Source organism: Acomys minous (genome assembly GCF_964271855.1).
Source record: "Acomys minous genome assembly, chromosome: 10".
Classification (NCBI taxonomy): domain Eukaryota; kingdom Metazoa; phylum Chordata; class Mammalia; order Rodentia; family Muridae; genus Acomys; species Acomys minous.
In genome coordinates, this window is record NC_140491.1 from 109573729 (window position 1) to 109595502 (window position 21774).

General features: G+C 43.2%; 1 protein-coding gene across 4 annotated transcripts; it reads right to left on the minus strand.

The window, feature by feature from the left end:
* Window positions 1-4573: 4573 nt before the first annotated feature.
* LOC311606415 (uncharacterized protein) lies at window positions 4574-21303 on the minus strand. Of its 4 annotated transcripts, none has more exons than XR_014782343.1 (5): window positions 20836-21303; window positions 8900-8974; window positions 8201-8303; window positions 7477-7767; window positions 4574-5326 (listed from the first exon to the last, which is right to left on the minus strand). XR_014782343.1 is itself a non-coding variant. In XM_084797735.1 (4 exons), exons 1-4 carry the CDS (start codon window positions 20891-20893, stop codon window positions 7668-7670), a joined length of 336 nt encoding a protein of 111 aa, XP_084653861.1. In that variant the 5' UTR covers window positions 20894-21303; the 3' UTR covers window positions 6958-7667. The 4 variants fall into 4 exon arrangements, 1 of the variants encoding a protein (XP_084653861.1); XR_014782344.1 differs by lacking the exon at window positions 4574-5326 and adding an exon at window positions 6958-7448 and having other exon boundaries at window positions 7570-7767; XR_014782342.1 differs by lacking the exon at window positions 8900-8974.
* Between the last annotated feature and the right edge of the window lie 471 nt (window positions 21304-21774).

Below are 21774 nucleotides of genomic sequence, written 5' to 3' on the forward strand. Positions count from 1 at the left end.
TCTCTTTTAGCCCTGGCTGTCCCAGAACTCCCTCCGTAGACAAGGCTGGCCTGGAGCTCACAGAGATCTGCCTGCCTCTGCCTCCCTGAGTGCTAGGGCCACCGCCCGGCTCTAGCTGCCTTTTTAAAAAGCTGTCCTATGGAGAGGCCAAGGGACAAGGAATGCAGATAGGCTGCTGGATGAGAGCGAAGGAAGAAATGAGTCCCCTACCTGACAACTACTTAGGAACAGAGTCTAGTCAGTTCTTCCCATGATGCACCTGGGAAGGGACACACCCTAGATCCAGCAGTTGGAAGCTAGGGAGAGCATCAGAGAGTGTTGTCTGTCTGGATTCTACTCACAAGCCTAGGAAAACGCATGCTCATCAACGAAGCATCCAAAGTTTGGGGTAATTTGCTCCATAACTTCAGATAAGCAATACAATGAAAGGGTATTGCAGGACCCTTAGAAAAGAGAGGGCGGGAAGCTCACAGCTCTACCATTTAGCCACAGGCCCCACTTTATTCTTGTGTGCTTTACTTCAGTCTGCACACATTTACACACATTTGTATACTGTTGATATACACAAGGTTAATAAATTTTTGCATCTTATTTTTTTCAGTTAACATTAAGCTATAACATTTGCTATGAAATCTCCATTCTTATGATTCTTACTGGCTGAACAGTATTCTCTCAAGGGAAAGTACTGCAACATAGCTAATTTCTTCTTTATTATTGGACATTTCAGTTGCTTCTTCTTTTATTTGCAATTACAAATAATGCATCCAGCCTCTTTGTTTATGGGCTACTGTCTTTCTTCTCTTTGTTTTATCACCACTTGCATTTCCCCACACTGGTCTCTTCCTTGGGTACATCTCCCAATTGCTGTAATAACTCTTTGAATAACTCTCAGTCGTTGATGGGTGGCAAAATTTGATCACATTGCTCCAGAAGCTATTTTTATTTTCCCTACTTCCCTATTCTTCTTCCTTCCTCCTTCTTTCCTTCCATCCCTTTCCCTCCTTCCTTTTTCTTTTCCCTCTCCCCCTCCCTCTCTTCTCCTCTCCTTCCTTGTACATTTCTTTTACTTGCTATGCAAGACAATTCGGTTTTCGATACAAAATTCCCATCCTTCCATATGTGAAAACGTCAAACTTTTAAAAATTCACCTCTAAGTGCTGGAGCACTGGCTCAGTGGTTAAGAGTGCTCGCTCCCTTGCAGCAGACTGACATTTGGTTTCCATCACTCACATGACAGCTCACAACATCTGTGACTCCAGTTCCAGGGGATCCAATGCCTCTTCTGATCTCCACAGGCTCCTGCATGCACACAACACACAGCACACATACATACACTTAGGCACACACGTCCATATAAATAAATAAATAAACAAACAAACAAATGAATAAAGTTTAAAAATTCATCTTTTGAATAAAAAAATAGTTTAAATGTTTTCTGGCAATGTGAAAATACAGAGAAACAAGATAGACAATATATACCTATAACATTTAATTTATCATTGTATTTAGGTGTGCTTAAAGCAACATATCCCCTCCCCATTTTTTATAGCTGAAATGCTGCTTTTGTTGTTGTTCTTACTGAACTCTAGAAGCTCGTTTTGTTGTGGTAATAATACATAGGATAAGATTTGCTCTTCTGCCCATTTGTAAGAGTATTTTCAGTGAGGTAAGTGCGTGGTTATTGCTATGTCTAGCCTCATCACAGTGCTAGCCTGCTTTTGGATTTGGGAGAGCATTGGGTCAGAGGGTTTGAATCCTGTGCTCTATCCTCAAATTTCAGAATACTATGGTCTGTAAGCATCCAAGTCCTGAAGCTGAGCATGTTTTACAGTCATTGGGAAGACACTCAAGTCACTGTCAGGCTTGAGAGGGAGGGGCAGGGTGGAATGGGAAGGAGAAGGAGGGAGAGACTCTTACAGGGAATATGACCTCATTTCCTTTGGCTAAGCCTCGCCCCTTAAAGGACTCGCTAAATCCCAGTAGCACCACGGGCTGGCCACCAGCATTGAGCATATGGGCCTTCGGGGAGCATTGGAGACCTGAATAAAGCACAGCAACCGCTCTCATCCTCATCATTGCTAGTACCATAATTGCAGTTTTTACGGTTATTCCTCTAATAGTGTGGCTTCTGGTGTTTTATTGTTGCTGTCACATATTGAACTGCAATGAGGTTTTGAACAATCTTTGTGAACAATTTTGCTTTTCAACAAATTGTGATCAAGTTATGAAAGATTTCATTGGGGGCAATTCAGCCTAAAATCAAAAGATTAGCTTTTACGAAGTCAAGCAATAGATGTGACAAACATGGAATTAAAACCACAGAAGTCTTCACTGAACGCCCACGAGGCAGATTTCAATATCAGGTAAATACAGAGAGAAATGAATAATAAGAGAACCAGAGAAGCTCCTTGTTATTAAGCTATTAAGGGAAGTAATTGCAATTTTTCATAAAGAAGGTTAACATACAACAGAGTATCAAATATTCTCTTTATTCTTAGGAGACAGAGGTGAACAGACAAGCAAAGAAGCCTACATGCAGAGAACTGACTGTCCCCAGCACCACACAGCACAAGTGGGACCAGAATTCAGGTCCCAGTTCTGTAACTTGGTTTGTTTGTGATTTCTGTGTTAGCTTGCATAAGGATTAGCTCTACAAGGAAGACCTTAGTGCCCGTGAGGAGAGGTCCTCACATAGACACAAACTCATGAAGACTGCATGGAGTAAGCTCTTCTGGAAATCTCCCTCTTGCCCCTAGGATCCACAGCCACCATTCTGCAGCTGTCTGTCTGTCTGTCTGTCGAAGGAATCCTCACCTGTGGAGACAGCCAGCATCAAAGGCCCCTCACCCTTTAGCTTCCCATTGGCTCGATGAGGGACATTCAAAGGGGAGAGCTGGTAATTAGCTGCCTGTTTTCCTCTCAGAGATGTCATCAGTTGGCTGTGCCATGGCCACAGACCTTGTATACAGCCTTGGTGTCTTCAGATTCCAGTGACTTCTCTATACCCCATGTCTACTGGTGAGTGGAAACAGTCTGAGGGGACTGTAGTACTGTCCCTTGCTAGCGGGCTCACACCAACCCTTTGCCAGCCTCCCCTCAGCTTATTCTATCCGGAGTGTGCTGCTTGCTTTCTGCTGGGGTTCTGACTGACACCCAAGTTCATTGTCAATAAGCAGACCTGGTGACATCTTCCACCATCAGTCTGTAGAGTATTATTATTGTTGTTGTTGTTATTTTGGGTCAAGGTTACAACTGAATCTGGAGCTCACCAATTTGAGCTGACCAGTGAGATTTGGGGGAGATTGTTTGGGCTCCCTCGTCTTCCCTTGTCCATGCAGGAATTATTACAAAGCCTCCCACCACGCTCAGCTTCTTATGTGGGTGCTGGGGATCCGAACTCACGTCCCCAAGCCCTTGCTGTATGTCTGTGTATGTGCAGAGATGCACGCATGCTGTGGCCCAGATGGACAGGACGAAGGACAGCCTTGGGGAGTTGGTCCTCTCCTTCCTCTGGGTCCCAGGGATTGAACTTCACCTTGTGAAACAGGTGCCTTTTCTCTCTGAGCTGTAGTGAGAATTTTGGTGTCTTAGAAAACACAGTTAGGGGCTGGAGAGAGATGGCTCAGAGGTTAAGAGCACCGTCTGCTCTTCCAGAGGTCCCGAGTTCAATTCCCAGCAGCCACATGGTGGCTCACAACCATCTATAATGTGATCTGATGTGCACTGTATACATAATAGATAAACAAATCTTTAAAAAGAAAAGAAAACACAGTTAGGTTACATAAACATGTTTTTGCTTTAATCCCAGGTGTGGAATATGGGGCTGGGGCTGCTCCAGATCTTCCACAGCAGCAGATTATTTGCTTTGTATGTGCTCTGCCGGGATCATGATTCTGCCAGCTGAAGACAGTTTAACTCTGGGGACTCTAGAGAGGGTATTAAAAAAAAAAAAAAGACCAGCGTGCCAAGAGAAGAGGCTGGCTGTTCCTCCTGTTGGTTTCTGCTGCTGCTGGTGGTGGTGGTGGTGGTGGTGGTAGTGATGATTTATCAAGTGGTGGAGAGAAAAGAGACAGGAAGTGGGAGATATCCTTAGGAGATGATTGGATTTTCCCCCAAGGAACTCAATGCCCCTAATCAGGTGTTGGGGAGTTGGAAGGGATTGGGGTGGAGAAGGGTGGTAGATATAAGAATCCAAATAAAATAGATTTTTTAAAGAAGGCAACACTGAGCCATCTTGCCTGTCATTCCTGGCTATTTTAAGGACCTGAAGAGCTCAGCTGTCTCAACCAATATAGTCTGAGATTATTTGGAAATGGTTTATATGGACACCAAGCTAATTTTCAACCTTTGTCAAGCTGGGTGTGCTGGTGTACACATACAATCCTGGCACTAGGGAGTCTGAGGTAGAAAGATCCTCAAAAGCTCAAAGCCCACATGCACCTCATAGGAAGACTCTGGCTCAAGCCACAGAATGAAATCCTAACCTTCTTGGTCTTCTATCGTTTAGTGAAGATAAGTTTTATTGACTGACTGCTTCAGGGCCTTCATGATGGGATCAGCTCTGGGCAAGGGCCTGTGGTGGCCACTTGGTAATAGTATTACCTCTTCCACCTAGAGACCCTCACACCCAAGCTAATCAGCCATATCAATGATTGAATTATAATGACATCGATAAATTTTTTCCAAAACTTTAGTTTTAATGTGGTGAGATCTGTTTCTTTCTAATTAAACTGTGGTATTTGGTGAGATGAACAGGACTGTAAGCCCACTTGGCTGGCTGTGGTGGCACATATCTGTCATCCCAGCACTTAGGAAACGGAGAGAGGAGGTGCCCGAGTCTGAGGCTAGCAGAGGTGCAGTAGTTTGGGTGAGAAATGTAGCTCCATTGTCTTGGACAGCTGGTGGCACTGTTGGGGAGGTCTAGGCGGTGTAGACTTCTCTGAGGAAGTAGGGTCACAGGGCTTTGAGATTAAATCCTTCTGCCACCTCCAGTTTGTCCTCTCTGCTTTGTGCTCCACTGTTGAGATATGATCTCTTAGCTCTCTTCTCTTGCCACCATGCCTGTCACCTACTGCTGTGCTTTCTGGCCACAATGGACACTACCCTTCTGCAGCCGTAAGCCCAAATAAACGTGGTCTTCCATAAGTTGCTTTTGGTCATGGTGTTTTATCACAGCAACAGGAAAAAAACAATAAAGCATTGGGCTGCACAACCAGCTCAAGGTTAGATGAGCTCCACAGTTACGACCCCTGCCTCAGGAATCTATATTGCTCAGCAGTAGAGTACTTGTCTTCCATATGTAAGGCCCTGGGTTCAACTCTCAGCTCTGCAAAACAAAAAGATCATCTAGTGGTGACAGGTTGAAATAAGCCAAATTCTTCTTAGTACACACACACACACACACACACACACACACACACACACACACACACGATCTTCACAGCTATTATGCTACTATTTGCAGCTGCTGTTTTGTTTAAATCATTTTTATCAATAAGATTAATTTTCTGGAATTGTGTAAAACATAATTTTTCTTAAGGACTTGCTAGAAGAAGTAAAGCAGGAGAGACGACTCGATGCTTAAGAGTACTTACTGCTCTTGCAAAGAGCAGTAGGTTTGGCTTCTAGCACTCACATGGTGGCTCCCAACCACCTGTATCCCAGTTCCGGGGATTTTCATGTCCTCCTCTGACCTCTGTGGGTACCAGGCACACATGGTGCACAGACATACATGAAGGTACTCAAAATATACATAATCTAACAAAATAATTAAAAGAGTAAAAAAAAAATAGAAGAGAGATTTATTTGTTCTTAATTATGTGTATGCCCGTGTGAGAATATTTACACACACAGTACTGGTGTCCTCAGAGGCCAGGACCAGGGCATCTGATCCTCTGGAGCTGAAGTTACAGGTGGTAGTGGGCAGCCTGATGTGGGTGCTGGGTACCAAACTTAGGTTCTTCCGAAGAACAGCAAGTGTTCTTAACCACTAAGAGATTGTTTCAGGCCCAATTTTTTTAGGGTATAGAAAAAAGGAAGAAGTATTAAGATTGGATTCACTTAGGCAGTGGACCAAGAATGGATAGTAATGTGTTATTAGTTAAAATTAGATGTGGATGGCTACAGTATATGAGCCAAGATGGAGTTTCAGTTTTCATTCATGTAGAAATCGAGAGGCAGGTAGTAAATTGAAGTCATCAGGGAGCTGGACTCCTGCTATCCTTCTGTTTTTTAATCTTTTGTGCTTCATTTGATGGTTCAAAGTTGCCACTGAAGGTCTAGCTGTCACGACTGCAATTCAGCCAACAAGGAGGAGCGATACCATATGCATATTTTTGTATTACATAAAACCCAGGCCATACTGTAAGCTGAGAAAACGTCAGTTAACGGTTGGCTATCTCTCAGCTAAAAACCCTGAGCACCCGCTGTGAGGCGGAAGGAAAGAGCTGAGGAGCCAGCAGCAACTGGAGCTCACTAGCAGTAAAGAGCACGCAAGCGGCTCCAGAAAACGAGTCCCTCAGAATTTGTCTTCCAACATCGAATGGCTTTAAATACACTTTAAATCATTTTTAGGAACGTTTTTATAATCAGACCAAATGCACGACTCTCAGGAGCCTCGTATCAGGCGCTCATCACGAGTGCTCTTAACATCGGTGCCGGGAATGAAGAGTGAGTGAAAGCAGAAAACAAAGGGCCTGGGAGTGAGGGACAGTGGACTCTGGAGCCCGGCAGCAGCCGACACAGCACGAGCAGAGGCTTTGATCATTGTCAGTGGAGTTCCCCCATATCATAGCTTTGGGACTTGAGGACTTTCATCTTGGTCCGATTTTGCTAAATAGTATCTCCACACTTGGTATTACAAATCAGGAAAGCTGAAATTCAATTCACAAGAGTAACAGCTTCTTTCTTTCTTTCTTTCTTTCTTTCTTTCTTTCTTTCTTTCTTTCTTTCTTTCTTCCTTCTTTAACCAAAGGAGCATTTGCTCTCCCAAATGAGCCAGTTCCAACCCCTTTTTGCTATTTCCTGCAGCAATAACCTATTTGTCCAGTGTTGCTTTAAGTTAACGGTTTGGTTTGCCATTAGGGAGTGATTTATGTCCATGAAAAACAGAGCTTTTCTAGTATGTGTGAAAAGAACCTCCGAAGACCTTTCCCTATGAACAGCCAGCCATCACATTTGGCCCCATGCAAAATTCTCTGACTTCGCCCCCTTGAAGGTGGAGACACTTTCTTTCGCGCTGTCTCTAGCGCATGTCACAGTGGTTCTCATAGACAGAACTGGTGCCCCAAAAGTATTTATTCAGAAATTCCGAAGCTGGCGCATCAGACACAACGTCAGGAAAACTGACAAAAATGAACAGCGGCTTCTGGTTAGCCAGTCATCTCTACTGGCTCTGAGAGTCAGTCCTCAGTCCTCAGTCAGGCGGCACAGGGGAGTCTGGAGCTTTCCTAAGACGTGAGAAGAGAAAATATTTACCGTACTTGACAACAGCTCTGCGGTGTGAGAAATCCACATCTGTGAGCCATAGCGAAGCAGAGGCAGCCCCGCGGCTGGGCCTAAGCATTTTACCACGCCAGCTCGGAGGATGCATCGTCGTTCCTTTTGCTACGTCTGTTGCCAGTTCTGCCCATTTGCCAAAATAAAGATGTTCCCTCGGCAGCCAGACCTCAGCTGCCAGGGCGAACTAATGAGTTCAGGATGGGAGGCAGGGCTTCCTGCAGGAGTCCCTGGACAGACCAGAGCCATACATCAGGCCCCGTGGGGTTCCTGTTTAAGTGGAGAGAAAAGTAACTTACAATTACTAACAGATAAAGTTAATTTTTTTTTCTTCCAGTCTTTCACTTGACTTACAGTGCTTTTTTATGGGTGTGTGTTTTTAAATTCATTGTGTTTTTCATTTTTTAAACTTAAAGCTTCTCTAAGTAAATAAAAAATTGAATTTAAATGGTTGTCATGATTTTTTATCATTCATCTTTACATTGTGAGGCTCCAATTTTAGATGTTAAGTAGAATATTTAACCTGTGTGCAGAATCACTGAAATTATGTAATTTATATTTGCAATACATATATGAATATTTAATTTGCTCTTAAAAGAACTTTGGAGAGAAAAAGAAAATAAAACCTAATAACAGGCTTTTATTTCACCTCTTGGCACATGTGCATCCTGTCCCCTACCTTATAGAAATTATAGATGCTTACCTTGGACACACTTTAAGCCTTGCCTGCTGTCTTGCTGGATATGCATGTAGCACCAGAAATATTATATGCATCTGGGTCTGGCACAGCGGGTCTGTAATCCTAGCTGTTCAGGAGGCAGAAACCGGAGGAGTTCAAGGTCAGCCTAGGCAATTTAGGAAGACTCTAATTCAAATTAAAAGTAAAAAGAGACCTGAGGATGAGGCCCAATGGTAGAACACTTGCCTAGCACGCACAATGCCCTAGGTCTGGTCCCCAGTACAGAAGGAGGGAGGGAGAGAGAGAGGGGGAAGGATGGAGAGAGAGAGAGACAGAGAGAGAGAGAGAGGGAGAGGGAGAGATTGAACACAAATAGCATATAAGCAAGGACTGGTGGATACACTGGTGTTTGTCTACTCACGCACAAGCACCATTCCTTTCTGAAAACTTCACTTCCAAAACACTTCCAAAATGAAACCCCCCAAAACGGCAACCCAACTGTGGCTCTGTCTTGAACCCTGTGTGCCTGAGCAGGTCAGATTCCCAGGAAGCCAGCCCAGAATATGAAACCAAAGTAAATGTGACCTTTCTTACTTTTTCCTCTTCACAAATTTGCAACATCAGTAATCGTTTTAAGCACATGCTGGCAGGGAGCAATAGCAGTCCACTTACAGAGGATTCGAGTTTGGTTCCTAGAACCCAAGATGGGCGGTTCATAATCACCTATAAACTCCACCTTTGTGGGGGTCTCTGTAACTCCTGGCCTCCGGGCACTTGCATGCATATGGTGAGCGCACCCTTAAAATAAAATAAAACATGCTAATAAAATCCGTATTAAAAATAGTATGGTGAGCTAAGGAAACAGCTGAGTTGGCAAAATATCTCTCTAGCATTCTTGAAGACCTGGGTTTGAGCCTTAGCAGCAAATAAATCAGGTGTGGTGGTGCACACCTGTGATCTGACCACTTGAGAGGCAGATGCAGGTGGATTGGAAGCTCAGAAATTCAAGGGCATCCTTTGTTATATAGTGAGCTCAAGGTTAGCCTACACTACAGATGCCCTGTCTAAGACAGAAAGGGGGGCGGGAGGAGGGAGGGAATGGGGCACGGTAAAGTCAGGCTTTCCTACTCCTGTAATCCTATCATTGGGAGTTAGAAACTGTAGTGAGGCTTGGATGAGAATGGCTCCCCGAGGCTCATATGTTTGAATGCTTGGTCCCCAGTGAGTGCAACTGTTTTGGAAGGATTAGGAGGAATGGACTTGTCGAAGGAGGTGTGTTACCAGGGGTGGGCATTGAGCTTTCAAAAACGCATGCCAGGCCTGATGTCTGTCTGTCTGTCTGTCTGTCTGTCTCTGTCTCCCCTCCCCCACCCCCACCGCCTGCTCTTTGTAGATCAGGATGTAGAACTCTTGCTGGGTATGGTGGTGTACACCTTTAATCCCAGCACTAGGGAAGCAGAGGCAGGTGGATCTTTGTGAGTTTGAGGCCAGCCTGGTTTACAGAGTAAGTTCCAGGACAGCCAAGGCTACACACAGAGAAACCCTGTCTCAACAAACAGACAGACAGACAAACAAATAGAAACAGAATTCTCAGCCTTCTGCCTGCCTGCCTGCACACTGCCATGCCCCCTGCCATAATGACCATGGACGGACGCACTGAAGCTGTAAGCCAGCATCCAGTTAAATGCCCTCTCTTAAAAGTCGCCTTGGTTGGGAACTGGAGAGCCGGCTTAGTGGTTAAGAGCATTGCCTGCTTTTCCAGAGGACCTAGGTTCATAGCAGCTCACAACTGTCTGTGATTCCAGTTCCAAGGGATCTGACAGCTCCATACCAATGCACATAAAATAAAACTAAATAAAAAGTAATTTAAAAAAGTTGCCTTGATCATGGTGTCTCTTCACAGCAATAGAACAGGAACTAAGACAGAGACCACCCTGGGCTACATAGTAAGTTGTTCAAGGCCACCCTGAGCAATACAGCCCGAACCAAAATAAGTCAGAATAAAACAAAACACATAGTAGTTGACTGAAGCTTTAGAGGAGTCTGAAATGCTAAAAGAATTATCATGACAGAAGGAACTGCTAGCCAATGTTGAAACTGCTGTGTGGAAAATTAGTGGGTTCAATTTTTAGAAACAGAAACATACCTAGTTTTTGCCACAAACCTTAAAACTTTTGAAAAATGGAGGTTAAAAGTCACAGAAATGTGGTATTAGAAACCTGTCACAGTTTTAATATACTTTGAAAAATCTGTTGCATATGTCTATAGCGTAACTATTTCTACTCCTATCTCAAGCAGACGACACTAGAATAAATAAAGACACTAATCTTGCTTTTTTCTTTTCATGCTCTGAAATTCTGTATTCCTTTGTGGATGCGAGGCAGCGCGGTAATAGCCCCAAAGGAAAATCTATTTAGGCAATTTCAACTTGAAAGGCTTAAATAAACAATGATGAATAAGCTATTAGTTTGCTTTTATTTTAATGTGTCTTTTTTTATATCAGGGTGAAAATTCAGCTTTATTTTCAAATGATCAATAAAAAAAAACCCTACAAGAATGTTAGGGTGATGTGAAAAATCCTGACAAAGGGACTGTGACTAAGCTGTGTACTTCTGGTAAATGTGAGTTGCTATAAAATAAAGATCTATCTTATACTCATCAATAATAGTTTCTAATAAAATGAAACAAAAGTCAGATCATCCTGTGCTTACTCAAATACTCTTTTTAAATGACTGACATGTATGCACATGTGATCAAACATTGCTGAACATACACTCAAGAACGTGAAAATAGGCGGTCAGTGGTGGCACACGCCTTTATTCCCAGCACTCGGGAAACAGAGGTAGCTTGTGAGCTTGAGGCCAGCCTGGTCTACAGAGTGAGTTCCAGGACAGTCAAGGCTACACAGAGAAACTCTGTCTCAAAACATGCAAACAAACAAACAAACAAACAAACAAACAAAATAGAGTGCAGATGTGGTAGCTCTGTGCCTGTGATCCTAGTACTTGAGAAGCTGAGGTAAAAGCAGCCGAAGTTCAAGACTAGCTTCAGCTACATAGTAAGTCTGAGTCTGCCTAGGCTACATGATGCCCTGTCTGGGGTGGGGCTGAAGGGGGGGGGAATACATAAAGTGAGAGAGATCTGGTATTCAGAGCAAGAACTTTTGCTTTTTGCCTTTCTCCAAATTCTGTACTACTTGAACTTTATTTTTCTCTTAACTTCATTTCTTTCTGTTTCTTCTTCTTTGGAGGGGGCATGAATATTATTTTATTTGAATAATTTAAAAGTTTGGCTAATTAACAACTGAGGTCACTCAGAAGGTGTACTGTGATGCTTATAATTCTTGGCTATCAACTCGACCGGAACCTAGAGTCACCCAGGAAGAGAGACTATCATTTGGTCGTTGGTGCAGAGGGCCCACTGTGGGCGGAACCATCCCTAGGCGGGTGGGCTTGGGCTACATGACAGAAGAAGCTGACCATGAGCCTGAAAGCAAGCCAAGAAGCGGTGTTTCTTCACGGCCTCTGCTTCCATTCCCGCCTCCAGGTCTCTATTGGGTTCCTGGCTGTCACTTGTAAGCTGAAATCAAGTCCTTCCAAAGTTGCTTTGGGGCCTGGTATTCATCACGGCAATAGAAAAGCAAGTTAGAGCGTCTGCTGCAAGCTTGTGCCAGTCTGTCCACAGCACATAGAGCAGGTGTGTATGCATCACGCTTGCCTTTTGTTGTTTCAAAGCATTAGAAAATTTTTAATTTGAACTGGCAAGTTCTAGTTGTATATTTATAAGGTATGAGGTAACATGATGGTTTACTGACACAATGTGAAACAGTTAAAGCAAGTTAATTGTCATATCAATCACTTCAAATACAAGTCTTCCTGTGGTGAGGACACGTGAAACTTGTCAGCAGTTCTGAAATGATGATTTGCTCTTTCTGACTATAATCACTATCTTGTGGACTGGCCCTAGAGAAGCCTCGCTCCGCACACCCACCCGAGGCTTAGGTTCTGAGGACGCTCGCTTTGTTCTCCCACCAAGCTTCTCGTTACTCAGGCTGCCCTCTGCCATATAAATGCAACCGTGTTAGGCTTTTTGTTTGTTTGTTTTTGTTTTAAGACAGGGTTCCTCTGTGTAGCTCTGGCTGTCTTGGAACTCACTCTGTAGACCAGGCTGTTTTTGTTGCTTTTGTTTTTTTTTTTTGCTTTTCTTTTTTTTTTAACTAAAGTTTCCTTCACAACTGAAGTTTTCTCTTCATCTCTAACAGTTGTATATATTTATAGGACATAATGTGATAATTCAACATATACTGTATATGATATTCAAAATAATTAGCATTTCCTTCTCTTTCAGTGTCCTTCCCTTCCCTCTCTTCCTCTTCTTCCTTCCTTCCTTCCTTCCTTCCTTCTTCCTTCATCAACACTGGAGATTGAACGCTGGGCTTCATGCATTCCAGGCACATGTTCACCATCGGAGCTACATCCTCTGCTTCCTCTTTATAGTTTTTATTTTGAGGAAGGGTCTTATTAAGTTGCCCAGACCAGCCTTGAACTTGTGATCTTCCTTCCTCAGTCTCCAGAGCAGCTGGTATTACAGGCCTGGGTTGAAACTTTTTTTAAAGGAGAAAACTTAAAACATATGTAAAGGTAGGTACTGAGACTAGTAAAGTGAATCCCCCACATACTTAACAACCAGCTTCAAACAATTATCAATTTATGTTCAGTTTTGCTCTGTTTATACTCCCAAATAATTCCCTACCAAGTGAATCATTATGGAGAAAATACAAGTATATTTTTCATCTAGAAGTATCTTATTACATATTTCTAAATTTTTCTGTTGTTGTTTTTGAGACACAGTCACGCTGCCCTGGAGCTCACTCTGTAGACCAGGCTGGCCCTGAACTCACAGAGATCTACCTGCCTCTGCCTCCCAAGTGCTAGGATTAAAGGGGTGCACCACCATATCTGGCACATATTTCTAGAAAGACTGAAAAATAAGTAGCTATGATGTTATTGCCACATCTTTTTAAAAATAACCACTGCCTTCTTAGTATTGTTACTATAAAGTCATTAGTCAGCCCAAAGCTGGCTAAGAAATGCATTTCTCTGAAAACAGCTGAGTTCTCTAGAGATGATACTCTGCCTTTCTTTCTGGTGGCTGCTGACTTCCTCTTTAGCTTATGTTTTGCTGTCTTAGCCCTTATCGGTTTAAGACCAGATAATTTATCTGTGGCACTTCCTCTCTCTCTCCCTTCAACATTTTAAAATTTTATATTTATGGGTGTTTTGCCTGCCTGCATGCCTGGGCACCACTTACATGCCTGGTGCCCAAGGAGACCAGAAGAGGGTGAGCAATCGCTTGCAACTGGCATTACAGACAATTGTAAGCGGCCATCTAGGCTCTGAGAATCCAACTCCGGTCCGCTCGAAAAGCAGCCAAATGCTCCTAAAGTTCCGAACCATCTCTCTGGTGCCCTTTCTTTATTTCTTGTGGTTTTTATTGTCTTTCTACTGCTGAGCTATATTCCAGCCCTGTAGGATTTTTGCAGCCCAGATTTTGATGCTTAATATGCTTTCTTTCCCCCAGGTTTTCCATAAATTAGTAGGTAGAACACTTAGGTTACACAGCTTCTATTTCGAGGAAAGGCCAGTGCTCAGTACACATCACTCCAGAAGATGCGTTATGCCCACCTCTCTATCCCCACCTTTTCTGCATGTTAATATAGATGGATAGTGTCTTAGGGTTTTTATTGTTGTGAAGAGACACCATGACCAAGGCAACTCTTTTAAAGAACATTTATCTGGGGCTGGCATACAGTTTTAGAGTTTTAGTTCATTATCTCCACAGCGGCAAGCATGGCAGTGTCCAGGAAGATATGCCACTGGGAGAGCTGGGAGTTCTACATCTTGATCTGAAAGCAGCCAGCAGGAGTCTGTCACGCTGGGCATAGCTTGAGCTTATATATGAGACCTCAAATCCCACCACACCTTGCCACACTCCAACAAGGCCACACCCACCCCAACAAGGCCACACCTCCTAAGAGTGCCACTCCCTATGGGCCAAACACTCAAACACATGAGTCTATGGGCGCCAAACTTATTCAAACCACCTCAGATAGCTTAGCATATGTCCACATAACATACTGGAGGTCTGTCCTCACTGGTGCCTTCTCTTCCCTGGGTTTGCACTTCATCAACTAGCGTGCTCCTTATGTTGGGTCTGAGCTGTGTGATGGCTGAGTAGTTCCGTTGATCTTGGCTGGCTTGGCTACAGGATGTCTCAGGATTCTGCTAAGCCCCACACAGCCGACAGCCCCCTCTGGGACAGCCCCTCTCCTCCTGGTCCTCATTCACAACAGGCACATCCAGCCAGGACCATCTGGCGAGCACAGGACTCCAGGAGTCTTCCATATTTAGAGCATCTGAGTCATTATGAGGTTGTTCGTTCTTAGTAAATTCTTCATTAAACTTCCAATTAGTTTTCAGTATGAGATTCAATACAGATACAATGTATGATAGATCTGACCTTTCTGGAGCTATGGCAGTTCATTCTGTCTCTTGTGAAATAGGAGAGGCTTTGTTATTAACGTTTTCTACTCCTTGTACTTACACAGTTTTATAGACTTTCTGACGTGATTAAAGGTCTTTATCATTTTGTTCTTGAGCTTGTCAGTTCAATCCATACCAGAATTCTTTATTTCCCCTAATTTGTCTCATTGGCTCTTTTACTTCCTGCATAATTTTTCTTCTCTTCTTTCTTTTGACAGCCCAAGTGGATTGACAGATGGTTCTGTTTAGCTTGTCTTTTGGGGGTGTTCAGAATAAACCTGGGGGAGTTAGTGTTTGTAAGCTTTTGTGGTATTTTCTTAACAAAGGCACCTTGAAGAGATCAAAGTAGCCATTGACTGAGTTAAGAAAAGGGAAAATAGAGGGATGCCAGGTATGGGCAGATGGAAAAGTTTCTCTGGGATTGCTATAATTTACAGTATATTTTGCTTTTCAAATATACATATGTGTGTATATGTATACACACACACACACACACACACATATATATATTCTCCCTTGGCTTGACTAAACATAATAGTGAATATTTTATTTAACATCTTATATTCTACAAACTATTTAAAAATATTAATTTACCTAATGCTAATAAAATCTTGCAGGCTAGCTTGAGAAGCACTAGATTTAATTTATAGAGGTGAATATGATTAAAGTACATTATACATGTATGGAAATCTCATAATGAAACCCATTATTTTGTACAATGAATGTGTGCTAATAAAAATGTCTAAAAATTTAATTTATCGATGAAAACATGCTAAAATCAAGAAAGTGGTTTTTCTCTGACTAGCGGCAAAGCAGAGGACTAGCTCTACAGCCTAACTCTGTCCTCAGAGAGAGTCCATTACTCCTTAATGAAGAGGAGGCTAGCTCCCACAGGATGCCACATGATAACTTCTGAGGGTTAAACTTCACCCCCAACTTGAGTGGATCTGCAATTGCTTAGTACACACCTCCAGGTTGTCTGTGAGATGCTTCCAGGAAGACTTAACTGAGGCAGGAAGACCGGCTCTGCAGGTGGCCAGCACATACCATAGCCTGGGGTCCTGGCCCTAATAAAAAGAGGGAAAATGGGACTGGAGATATGCTTCTGTGGTTAAGAACACTTGCTGCTCTTTCCGAGAACCCAGGTTCAGTTCCCATCACCCACAGCCAGTCCATTGGGCATCAGGCATGCATATAGTACATGGACATGCATGCAGGCAAAATAGTCATACAGGAAAAATAAGATATTTAAAAAGGAGGAGAGCAGGGAGATGAAGTGTGCACTGCTTCCTGAGTGGGGAGTCAATGAGACCAGACACACTGTGTTCTTGCCTTCCCACACCTTTGGACTGTTTCCTGTCTTAAACCACAAGCCCAAGCAAACCGTTCTTCCCTTAATTGATTCTGCCAGGGATTTTGTCAATAACAAGAAAAGTACTAATATACATCTCCCTCCTCCTCCTCCTTCTTGTTTTTCAATACAGGGTTTCTCTGTGTAGCTGTGGCTATCCTAGACTTAGTCTATAGACCAGGATGGCCTCAAATTCAGAGAGCCACCTGCCTTGCCTCCCGAGTGCTGGGATTAAAGGCGTGCACTACCACCACCCAGTTTAATATGCCTCCATAAGAATAAAATACACAAAGTATTTTGCTTAGGAACTAAAATGTGAAAGCAGTGGATGAATTTTGTTACACAACAGAATGATCTCTAGATGTCAAAGACACAGCAAGTAAAAAGATGTTTTGTTTGTTTGTTTGTTTTTTGTTTTTTTCAGAATGTGGGACACACCTGTGATGGTGAGGGTGCATATGAGCAAAGTACCTGACACGCATGTGTGAAAATGTCATAGTGAAATGCATCATTGTGTGCAATCAATATATATGCTAATTAAAAAAATACCTTCTTGAATATCATTAGCAGTAGCCATGCAAAATGGTTGCCAGCTTTACACTAAGAACTAGAACACTGTCAGCTTAAGGATAGTTCTTCAGTGTTTTAACACTATGCTCAAAATGTTTTCAAAGCCTGCAGAGGGAGAAGAAACGTGTCCTGAGGACTGGTTCTGGAGACGGGATTTCCCTGTGCAGCCCAGGCTGGCTTGAAACTCATAACCCTTTGGATTCAGCCTCGGATAACAGGCATGTCCTGGCTTACAAAATTCCCAGTAACTTAAATTCTAGTTACTTCTCGTTTCTTATTGTGTATATATGCATGATGAAGACGATGACGCATGATGTATGTGCTCACGGACATGGCATGGTGAGCACGTGGAGGTCAGAGAACAAGTTCCTGTAGTCAGTTGTCTCCATCACCTTTCATGGGTCCCAAGGATGGAACTCAGGGTGTCAGGCTTTCATGGCAAGCGTCTTTGCCCACTGACCCATCTTGCTGACCCCACCTAGCAGAGTAACCTCTGTTTTTTAGATTTATTTATTTTATATGTATGAGTGCTTTGTCTGCATGAAAGCTCGTGAGCCATGTTCATGCAGTGCCCATGGAGGTCAGAGGAAGGTGTCGGATCCGCTGAAGCTGGAGTTACGGGCAGATGTGAACACCCACATGGGCTCTGGGAACAGAACGTGAGCAAGAACAGCAAATGCACTTAACCACTAAGCCATCTCACCAGCATCTCTTTCCAGGAACTTTTTAAAGTGGACAGATTTCTTTCCAATTATAGATTCTCAAAAAAGAAAAAGAGATTTATTCATTTTATTCTTAGGTACATGAGTGTTTTGTACATGCTTGCACAGTTACTATGTGCATGCCTGATGTTCAGAGAAGCATCCGGATAGAGTTAAATAAGTTTGTTAGCCACTGTGTGGGGAGAGGGGGAGGGGGAAGGGAGGAAGGAAAGAGGGAGAAGGATAGAGAGAGAGACAGACAGACAGGCAAACAGAGAGAGAGAGAGAGAGAGAGAGAGAGAGAGAAGGAGAGAGAGAGAGAGAGAGACAGAGACAGAGACAGAGACAGAGACAGAGACATAGAGGAAGGGGGGAGAGGGGCAGAAAGGGGGGGGAGGGAGACAGAGGGAGAGAGGGAGAGAGACTCAGAGCAACATCTTTGAGTGGAAGGGCTTCTACTAGGAGTATGCCAACTGTCCTTAAGCACGAGAACAGTAATATATATTGACACAGATATTGTCAGACAAGAAGAAATGACACAGAGCTTGTGAAAAGTTCTCTCGTGATCCTTTCAAGCATCTTGGTAAATCAAAGTCATCTGTTGAGATGAGAAAAGATGAAGGAGATTTGAGGAGAGAGAAGGCACAGAAACAGCACCACTGCATAGACTTCGGAGACGTGTTACTTAAGCAGTGTACTAGGTAGGGTTTCTAGTGCTGTCATAAAACACCATGAGTAAAAGGACCTTGGGAAGGAAAGGCCTTTTTAGCTTACAAATCACAGCTCACACCTCACCACTGAGGGAAGTCAGGGTGACAACTCAAGGCAGGAACCAAAGTGGAGGCCAAGGGGAACTCTGCTTACCAGCTTGCTCTTCCAGGCTTGCTCACCCTGCATTCTCATACACAGAGCCCACCTGCTCGAGGGTGACACCGCCTCTCAGTGGGCTGAACTACCCACATCAATCATTAATCGAGAGAATGCATTGCACGCTTCTCCACGGGCAATCTGATGGAGACATTTTCTCAATTGAGTTTTCTTTTCCCAGATAACTCTAGTTGTGTCAAGTTGACAAAAATCCAACCAGGACAGGTAGTGTACATTTTAATACAGGCTGATAGATGTCCTTTTCCAGGATCTTACCAGATGCGTGTAGTACTCACCAATCATCAAGGAAACTTCTCTTCACAACAGAGACCATTACTGAAAACCATGACCAATCCAAACGCAGAGCTGGGGATCCCAGTCCCAGTGGGTGCACCTACAGAACACTCCCACACCTGAGGCTCGGGGGAACATTGCAGAGGAGGGAGTGAAAAGGCTGCAAGAGGCAGAGGATCAGGGAGTTTGCTGTGAGGTTGTGTCTCCTAGGGACGTCAGAAGCTACAGCCATAGAGTTTCACTGACTTAGTCAAGTCTGAGCTGAGCACGGACAGTAATAAACATGCTACAGTGGCTGGGGAAAGCCCGTGAGACCTCAGCCCGACACAAAGGACCACAGGCAACTAAGAAGAGATGAGAGCTGGGGCGAGAGTCCCCCTGGGGAGGAGAACACCAGCTAGTTATCCAATAGAAGATGGCTATTTCTAAAAACGTACATAGAAGTGACATTACATCGATGGAGAAAAGTGTGTTTACATATTTAGAAATATATATACATACACATACATTATGTAACAATAACTAATGGAAAAAGAGGCTCTAAGCTTGAAAAATAGCAAGGAGGAGTAGACACGAAAGGGTTTGGAGGGAGGAAAGGGGATGTGATGTAAGTATATTTTGATTTTTACAAAATAAAAGGGAGAATTTTTTTAAAGTTCAGAGAATGACAATTGCAGGCCCCAACAGAGGTCTGTGGAAACCATTCATTATGTCTCCTCTTACGTGAAGCTCACTGCGCCCTAAGCGGCAAGGTACTGGTAGCTCCACCACAAAAGGAAGAGTGAGAATCAAAGGGAGAATCTTCTGTGTGTATGAGTGGGTATATGTAACGTATGTATGTGTGTGTGCATGCGTGCATGTGTGTGTGCGTGCATGTGTGCATGTGCGTGTGCGTGTGCATGTGTGTGTGTGTGTGTGTGTGTGTGTGTGTGTGTTTAGAGGCCAACTTTCGGAGTTTTCTTCAATCACTCTATCTTATTTTTGGGTACATGATTTCCCACCAAACCTGGACAGATGGCTGCAGCAGTTCCTTTCAGACAAAGGCTGTGTTGTGCTGCAGTGTTGCAGCCTACGTGGAAATGGAAACAAGCTCTGTGAGCACCTACTGAGCGAAAGGACAAGGCTGAGCATCAGTGTGAAGGGAGGACTGCTGCCTGTACATTGGCTGGGCATCAGTGTGAAGGAAGGACTCCTGCCTCTACATTGGCCGCATCAGCCTCTTCTGCACACATCGGCGTAATTGCTATGATGGGCACCCTCTGGGAAACGCAAAGCTGAAATACCACGTACTCAGAGACAAAATTAAAATTTTATATCTATACTTTAGAAATATGAGTGTTTCACAAATACAAGCCATTAAGATGATTTAGATTTTTACAAAGTAGATGGAACTGTTTTATCAGATTGGTCTCAGAAAGCTCACAGACTGCCAAAACAATAGCGCCGAAAAGGAATTAGGTGCAGACCACTGGGGGAAGCTGTGTATGCTGCCAGCTTGAACTTCTCTTCTGTTCCCACTGAAGCATGTTTTGGAAAATCTATGTATGCATCCTATTGTATAGAGAACTTCAAAAGACTGAAGTGGACCACTGCAGAAACCTCAAAATATTGTCTGGAGAATACTTCACATATTTTCAAAACACATCAGCATAAAACATCTGCACTGTGAGTTAAAGATGCCAAGCGGGTTGCCAGTAAAGGCAGAGTTTAATATTCCCAGATGTTATTATATAGTATCTATGATCTGTTGGCTGAGCAGGGTACGCACATTTGTACATCACAGTATTTTTCCAAAATGTAAATGTAGTCCCTGAAGATATAACAAGAGCAAGGCTGAATAAATTGTTGGGAAAGTAAAATTCATATTGCTTTCTTATTCTTAGCTTAAAATATGGGGGAAGGGAGAAAGCAAGAAAACTAATTTCTCCATTCGATATTGAGCTACTACCTGTAAGAACTCAGAAAACATATGCACATCTAAAATGAGCAACCTTGCCAGACAGTGGTTTCGCAGACCTTTAACCCCAGCGCTGGGAGGCAGAGGCAAGCAGATCTTTGTGGACTCCAGGCTAGCTTGGTCTGCAGAGCAAGTTCCAAGATAGCCAGGGCCACACAGTGAGAGCCTGTCTTAAAAATCTAAAAAACAAACAAGCAAACAGACCAAAAACCTTATGTTTCATGATAATTGATTGAATTCTATATAGAGTGTTTAGAATAAAATAAAGCAAGGTAAATTTACAATATTAAATAAGCCATAACTCCATTGGAAAGTATTTTGGAGGATTTAGTAATTTGTAGCAACTTTGTCCTTGTGAAAGTTGGTAGTATACTTACCTGGCAGGGGAGATACCATGATCACGAAGGTGGTTTTCCCAGGGCGAGGCGTATCCATTGCACTCCGGGATGTGCTGACCCCTGCGATTTCCCCAAATGCGGGAAACTCAACTGCATAATTTGTGGTAGTGGGGGACTGTGTTCGCGCTCTCCCCTGAAAAAAAAAAAAGAAAGTTGGTAGTAAGGACAGAACAGTGCAAATAGTTTAATTTTCATTCTATTAGCAGTATATATATTACTTGTATAAAACATGAGCTTCATTATGACGTTTTTCTACATGTATGCAACATGGTTCAATTATATTCAGTGCTTTCATCCTTTCTTTTAGCACTCCCTTCTTTTTAGCCCTAATAGGTCCTCTTATATTTTCATGTCTTTTTAAAAGAATAAGCTAGGTTTTGCATATAATATCAAACATGTATATCTGAGAATTCCTGCTTGGGAGCCATACTTTGAACCCTGCTTTAATTTGAGGTCTTAGGTTGAGAGTACCACTTTCCCAGTGTTTCCATGTCTACTAGGTCATCTGTGACCTCATGAGTTCTTTAGTCCCGACCAACAATGGGCTGTTAGGTGCCTATTATTTTGCTCCACTGTGTTAGGCAAGAGAGGTACTAAAACATTTAAGGTTTCTCTCCAATCTGAGAAGATGGGCTCAATAGATTAAAATTAATGAGGTAGGTGGATGCACACCCAGAAGGGACCGCGTATTTGAGAAGCCCTTCACAGACAGCACTTGCGAAGGGTGAACAAGGGACAACGGGGACAAGAGCTTGACAGATGGAATAAATGAAGCCACCAGAAATACAGGAGCTGGAGTGCTCAGTGGCCATCTTAGAATAATGAGGAGGGCAGTTTGCTTGGAAAGAACTGTATTATTATTTAATGAGCCTTTAATCCCAAATTGTGTACAGCAGTTTAGCTGTTATTTTAGCGAAT

Coding starts and splice junctions, on each gene's coding strand:
- LOC311606415 (XM_084797735.1), bottom strand. CDS start 20,893: ATGGATACGCCTCGCCCTGGGAAAACCACCTTCGTGATCATGGTATCT. Junction 8,975..20,835: donor CATGGTATCTCCCCTGCCAG/GTAAGTATACTA, acceptor TTTTATTTTAAG/GGTGCGCTCACCATATGCAT. Junction 8,304..8,899: donor CACAAAGGTGGAGTTTATAG/GTGATTATGAAC, acceptor CCTCCTGAACAG/CTAGGATTACAGACCCGCTG.